Here is a 7372-nt window from a genome sequence, read left to right as displayed (position 1 = left end):
GATTTATACAGATCTGGATGCAAACCAGACAAGCGTAAAGCATTACTACGTCATCCCCCGTCACGTCAGCGTAAATGACTGAAGCCCCACCTCAGACCGTGTCCTATGGACTAACATTTCAAATTTTGGTGACTGAGTGTAATGTTTGCGTATGGTGCATTGGTGAATGTCACCGTCAACACGTTCTCACTGAAATCAATGAGAAAGAGTCCAAAAAATAGCCCAGGTAAATGTCACAATACACTGAGAGGACAGTATGAAAAACAGTCTGGACTCAGATATGAAATATATACTTTATTACAACCATATATATATATATATATATATATATATATAATGTTTTTTTTTTTTCAGCATCAGTACAAAGTATATCTGATTTAGTGACAGTTTCATCATATTAGGGCTGTCCAATAAGCTGAAACAAATAAACAAACAAACAACAAAACAAAAACAAAAAAATACAAAATAGGCATTTGTACAATTTTTCCAAGGTGAAATTGCAACAAATTAAGGAATGTTTTCACAATAAAACGAGCAGCTCACACTGTACAGTAAATCCAGTACCTTCCCACCATGTGTATGAGTGAATCCTTAATACCTGACCTAGGATCAGTTCTAAATTCATCCTCTGTACAATAGAGGACAGAACTCTTAATAAAAATCTGATCACAGATCAGCGCTTTAAGCCGCTTCAGACTTCAGACTAGAAACAACAAAGATGCATTGTGGTACAACGAAACCGGTTTTAACCGAGCTAAATCGGGTTGCGTTCACACCAACATGTCACGTTATGTGTTTGAGCAAATCAGCCTACGGGCATGAAAGCGTCCTCAGAAACATTATGAACATGAACAGTGACCTTCCCGCTAGGACCTCGTCTCGAGGACGACGTTTTCAAGACTCACGATTCGTCACACGCCGCTCGTTTTCATATTAGCGGAATAAATGAAGTTCACAAAGATGAATTCACAACTGTGTGAGCAGCTGCCAAACAGAAAAACAGACGAACAAACAAATCCATCATGAGCGTGAGCGTCATTAATCTCTATTTACACGCATAAATACGGATGAATGAAGCAGACGTGTATTCAGGGCTGTAAAGCTTTTGACCATGCAGCGTTCAAGAAACTAGTGCGGGCACAAAACCTCACACCTCTTCTTCTTATTATTACTCTTATTCGCACCTTACCGCTTCAGTCGCTACGATTCGTCCTGCACGCACAAATACTAAGGAAAAAAGAAAATCACCTTATTTATACGTGTATTATTTTGAAGCCCGGATTCTACAAGGCACACGAGAAACGTTTAAATACACATACACGGAAATGTAAGCTGTGAAAAAAATATAGCATACTCTTCCGATTATATTTACACTCGTATCTCATAAATACTGACAAAACTTGTTTCCCTGGACTGCGGAGAAAACGTGTTCCATGCGTACCTGTCATTAGCAAACACACAACCAGCTGTGTTTATTTTCCCAACGTGGCATAGGATTCAAATATAATTAGCAGAGGGGAGGGAAAAAAAATAAACATGCTTAAATTATTACGTTCGATTGTTCTCTAATAGGTTCTACGTGCTACTTTTAAATAATATTAGCAAAAATTTGCATTTTTTTTGCATTTTCCATTCTGGCAGCTTGACACGCAAACTACACTCGCACGTGTATGGAACAACAAATACGACGGTATTCAAGACGAACGGGCTGATGACATCACAATACTTTCGCTAATATTAGCCGGCTTGCTAGAGAACTTGGCTCCTGGTTTTCTGTACACAACAACCGTTAAGCTAACGTTTCGCTAATTTGTATGTTAGCATGCAAAACGGTTAATCAAAGGTTTATTAGCTTGAGAGAACTCCATTATTATCCATACTGCTAAAGTTAGCTAAGCTTGCCAAGCACAGGCTTTTACGGAGCTTTTACGGAGCTTTTACGTGCGTTTACGGAGCTAGCAAGCTGAGTAAATGTCGTTGAGCGAATAAATTGAGACATTAAAACCAATATTTTATTTTATGTTTATAGTAAAAGGTACGTTTGGACTGTTTGGACTGGTACCTTTTGGGTGTAAGTATTTCAAGAATTTATTTTAGTTTTCAGGAAGTAGGTAGCTTTAGGGTTATATGTAGTTTATTTACAAGTGTAAATTGTAGGTTTTGGTATTTCTGGGGTGTTTCTGGTTTGGCATAAGGAATATTAGCATGTTTAAGGTTTAGCGTAAGGGCCAACTCATCTAACTGTATCTCATGCCCGCCTCTATAAGCTGGCTTTGTAAGTGCATTGGTTTTACATAATTTTTCTGTAAATAATCCTTTTTCCTCGATAGAAATAATAAAAATTATTTTCAAAAAAAAGTTCTCCACAGCCTTAAGTACCACCTTTACACAATTAAGGCGCCTGGCTCACCCCTCAGGGCTCAATGGCTTCTTCTAATAAGAAGAAAACAACAACGACGGTGGCGACGAGAATAACGAATGTAACAAACCAAACCAGATGACGAGGAACCCGAGAAGGAACCTCGAAAGTCAGCTGTTTAAACGTAAGGAATGTCAGTAAGCCCGAAGTGCGATGGTTGAGAGACCGGAGTTATGACGTTTCATCACGGAGAAACCGAAATCTAAAACCTGACATAAAGAAGTGTTTATCGTTTTTAGTACCCGACATTGAGCTTGTTCTTGTTCAACTCTCGTTCCAGGTTGCCGATGAGCGCGTCGATGCTCTCCTGAAGATCTCGCAGGTTCACCCTGTTGCTCAGAACAGGGCTGATCTCCTGGATCTTCATGAACGCCTGATATGTGTGCTCTTCTCGCTCCACTAGCATCCGATCGTACGTCGTTAGCAACGGCGTGTCCTCAATTTCCTGTTGTTCTTCAACGATAACGTCTTCCTGAACGTCACTCTTTTGCTCCTTCTCCACTTCTATTTGTACGTCTTTTCCACTCTCTGGCATTTCATCATCCTCTTCTCTCCGTTCTTTGTCCTTGCGCTCGTCCTTCTCCTCTTCACTCGGGACGTCGGCGTAGTCAGCTTCCTCTTCCTCCTCGGGGCACATCTGATGAAGGTACGTCTCCTTGCAGCCGCTCCAGTCCCCGGCGTAGCGGTTGCTTGGACTGTCCAGGCGCCCAGGACGGGGACGCAGAACTCCCACTAGCTCAGCGTCACTCAGGTTTAACACTTGAGGGCGCTCTTTTCTTCTCCTCACCGGGGCGGGGCCGGAGGGGTCCAGGGCAGGAGATGAGGGTTTGCTTTGGACATCCGCAACTGAAACAACGACAAGAAAGAGAGAAAGGTTAGGAGATTTAGTGCAAAAAAACAAATTAGCTTACAACCATAAAGAGGATTTGCTAGCAGGCAGTAGTGTGCATGCTGGTACAGGAGTGAACTGAAAATAATTTGGGGACAAACACGCGCATTACAAAAACACATACACTTTTTCAAACAAGCACAAAACCTAAATATTTCACTTGTTATCCAAACCAGCTAATGCTAATTTTCTTAAAAACAAGCTAGCTAAGAAATAAAACAAGTTCCTTTTTCAATGTACGTTCTAATATTGTTTACCACACACACGCGATCAGATTTTTATTTTCTGAAGCTTCTGTGAGGTTAGAAGTCTGAGGTAAATAGATAAGCTAACAGGGTATTACGTTATTATCTCTAACCTAGCATATCTGATACTGAGCTAGCGTTAAAAGCTACGTGAGCCACATTATACGTATATTCTTCCACTTTCCCTATGCTAAAGAAAAAGCTCAAACCACACCAGTCCAAACCATTTCACTTCATGTTACCTGCCTGGCTCAGCTCGCTAGGCCAAGCTAACCTCTCCGCATACTATAGCTGCCGCCTACACGGGAATCCGGTGCACAAAACACACAAAAACATATAGCATAAATATGTTAAAATGCCTACGACTGACCGCCATCAAACGAGAAAACAAAACAAAACAGCATGTGTTAATGCTGGGAAAGGAGGCAGGAAATCTAAACTAAACAAAAAAATTAATGAAGAAAAAGAGCAGAAGAACTCCAGAAAGAGCGAGAGAGAGAAATAGATGAGAATTAGCTTCTGGATATAGCATCATAAAATAAAGATTTCTGAAGCTAGCTTTAGATTTTTTGCTTTATCCTGAGGTAAATATACTCTCTGGTAACTTTAGCATGTTAATTTGCAATACATTTACGATAAGTTATAGCAATATTTAAATTTAAAAAAAAATTGTCTCTTGATAGCTAACGTTAGCTAACATTACAGTTTGCTATATCCTAGACCAGGGGTTCCCAAACTTTTCCAGGGCAAGGCCCCCCAAATGGCATTAATTAATTTGACCGAGCCCCCCTTTTGCAAAGCACATTAAACACATTAAAAATACAGACTTCTGAATATATATCCTTTTTTTATTATTAATAATTACATCTTACATCTTTACATTACATTATATTAGGAATTGATTGTGTGTGTGTGTGTGTGTATGCGTGGTTGTCTGAGAGTGAGAAAGAGAAAATCATGTATTTATTTATTTTTCACACCAAATTGCTGAGGCCCCCCGGGCGCCCCCTGGCGGCCCCCACTTTGAAAACCACTGTCCTAAAGTATGACCGTTGAAATATTCGCAAATGATTAGCGAAAAGTACCACAATATTAGCATTAGTGTTAGTCCCTCACAGTTAGCACAGCAGCTTGCAGCAATAAGCAGTGAATTTGGTGCTTTGTAGAAGAAAAATCTTTTTGGTAAAAAAAACAAAAAAAACTAACAAGGTAAAATAAGGATTTTAGAGATTTTAAATGACTTTAAGGGCTAATAATTAAAAATAAAATTCACTGCTAGGTATATTAGCATTAACTTTGTACACTCAGTTGGTTTAGAAGGTCAATCCAGGGTTATAGAATAAACTAAACACACACACACACACACACACACACACACACACACACGCGGCTGTGGCCCCGACAGAATAAGAATACCCTCACACCCACACTCTGGCTTCTCCCACAGTTTTTTTTTTCTTTCTTCCTTCACTGTCGTCCATTTTGTGCTAAACAAACCCAGACTGTCCACTTCCTCTTTAGCCTAAAAATCTACAAAATTATACACCTATCCTTCAGCTAACACTGTTTCACCACCACCCAACAGCCCCAGCGTGTGTTTCTGTGGAAACGAGCCCTCTGGGAGGAAGATTTCAGTCTCGGTCTCAGGGTGAAGCGGCTAAGCGCAGGGCTAAAGGTTAGGTCAGGAATGTGTGTAATTATAGAGCGAGCTTATTGCATTTTTCTCTACTGGAAGTGGTGCCAAGGGACAGTAACTTTATATAGCGCCTTTAGCAGCATGCAAGACCATTTTTCATAGAGAGAAGAACAGAAAAGAAATTGAAATTAAAGTGAGAGGCGAGGACGTAACACAGCTCACAGACAGGTAGCAGACAGCTTAGCCGTTAGCAAAACAGCACTCTTGCTACCTAAATCAACACACTCGGCTTAAGCATGATGGAGGATGCATACATGCTAGTGCTATTTATATAAAGACTAAAATAAACAGAGGAGAGACGCTAAACAGGGACATGCTAGTGACACGACTAACTTCCACGTACTAGTATTTTAGAGAAGAGCTTTTCTTTTAAGAATTCCTGCTAACCAGTAATAATCACTGAGGAAAAACTTGTCAGATATGTTTTTTATGCATATTTTACTTCAGAAAAAAAAGAGAGAAAATTAATTGCTATTGTAGCCTATTCAGTGGCTAACTAATAATACGGCTAATCTTGGGGTTAAACACAGATGACTTCTAGCTATATATATACCTTACTAGCTAAACATAGCTGGCTTTGTTACGTTACGCAATCATGCCAACGTCACGTTTGTAAACCGAACTGATTATATTTATATATATGATATATTTATATAACTTGTATAAGGATTTATACTCTGATGTGGGTATAAATCGTACCGCGGGCTGTAGACTGTACGTTTTGACCCACAAGGCACAAGCTAGAGGCGACACGAGAGACTTGTCTCTTGCTAGTTTTAGATCAAAACACAAATGATCGCGTTCTGGGAATTCTTCTACCATGACCTCGGGAAAACCTACACCGATTTAGCCCTCACACCCGGAACGCATCGCTACGCCAACAGCCGTTGTCATCTCTCCCTTTCTCCAAAGTATCAATCACAGATTAGCAGCGATCCCGAAGGCTCGCAGCTGTTTCTCGCCGCATCTCTTCAGGATAAACGCCGCCCTCAGGGGACGGGATTCCTCGCGTGGTCTCAGACCTCCAGGGCTTCGGTTTAGTTTACATTTCCCTCTGTGCCTCTCTCTCTCTCGCTCTCCCACATGCTGATGGAGACGGTTAGCATGGCTGTTTGATCTCCCATATGGAAGCACTATGTTTAGGAACCGGAGGAACCGAGGGTGTATCAAAGGGGCTTCAGAAGGGACTATGGACCTCAAAGATGAAACTCTATTTGTGATATTTCAGTGTTCTGTATATTTAAGGAATAAAACAAATATAAACATCTCCTTAGACTGAACTTTACCATGTCAACGATGTTTCTTCTTACCTGGCCACAGCTGTAGCAGATAGTGCAGAACCTCGATGTGCTTTTTGAAGTGCAGAGCGCTGGCTAGCTCTTCCGAGTCCATGAACACTCGGTTAGCGAGACCTGAAGCGTCCTGTCTCTGACTGAGCAGCACGGGTCCAAAACACACTGCCAGGTTCTGACACGTCATCTTGTTCACCTCGTGATGGGACGCGACACGCTTCAGGTGGTCCAGAAGTTTCCTTAGAGTCATCTAGAAGAAGGAAAGACATGAGAGTGAGGCTCCAAGGTTCTGGAGTTGGCTTGCTAATTAACAAGCATACTAAACAGACTTGCTAACTTGCTTGGTGGAATAAATTAGCCGTGGAATAAATTATTCCTCTTTCTGAGGAATCCATAAAGTTTCTATGTAGAGCACTACAACAAAATGTTGCTATATTAGAAATCATTCCAAGTAGAACTCTTTTAGAACGAACAAACCATTAATTCAATCTTTTTTTTTCTCTTTTTCTACCAAGCACCAAGAGATTTTAGCAAATTTTTAAATATCTGACACATTCTCGGCATTAAGAAGAAAAAAAAACAAACAGTAACTTGACATTTTGTACCACAAAAGAACCCTTGAAGAGCCTTTTTTTCCTAAGCAGGGGTGTATTAACTGGGTGAGTGTGTGGTACAAACTCCATTATTTTCTTCATAACAAAAGTAGAACCTGAGAACCTGTGGGAAATAGCTACACTGTCCTGGCACTTGGTCTATCCATAGAAAAAAAAGGGTTCTTTGAGGGTTCTTTAATGGTTCATTGGATAATTAAGGATTCTCAGCCTCCAAATT

The 7372-nt window shown here is 40.5% G+C and overlaps 1 protein-coding gene across 3 annotated transcripts in view; it reads right to left on the bottom strand.

The window, feature by feature from the left end:
- Window positions 1-281: 281 nt before the first annotated feature.
- The window catches only part of syde2 (synapse defective 1, Rho GTPase, homolog 2 (C. elegans)), a 29685-nt gene continuing 22594 nt past the window's right edge, over window positions 282-7372 (bottom strand). For all 3 annotated transcript variants that reach the window (XM_017487360.3, XM_017487362.3, XM_017487363.3), the window contains exons 6-7: window positions 6560-6791; window positions 282-3265 (exon numbers count right to left, since the gene is read on the bottom strand). In XM_017487360.3, coding sequence (XP_017342849.1) covers window positions 2655-3265; window positions 6560-6791 — 843 coding nt within the window. In that variant the 3' untranslated portion in view covers window positions 282-2654. The remainder of the gene's footprint in view (window positions 3266-6559; window positions 6792-7372) is intronic.

Source organism: Ictalurus punctatus, chromosome 15, assembly GCF_001660625.3.
Source record: "Ictalurus punctatus breed USDA103 chromosome 15, Coco_2.0, whole genome shotgun sequence".
NCBI classification, from domain to species: domain Eukaryota; kingdom Metazoa; phylum Chordata; class Actinopteri; order Siluriformes; family Ictaluridae; genus Ictalurus; species Ictalurus punctatus.
The sequence above is the reverse complement of the archived record's forward strand: the minus strand, read 5'-3'. Positions and strand labels throughout refer to the sequence as shown.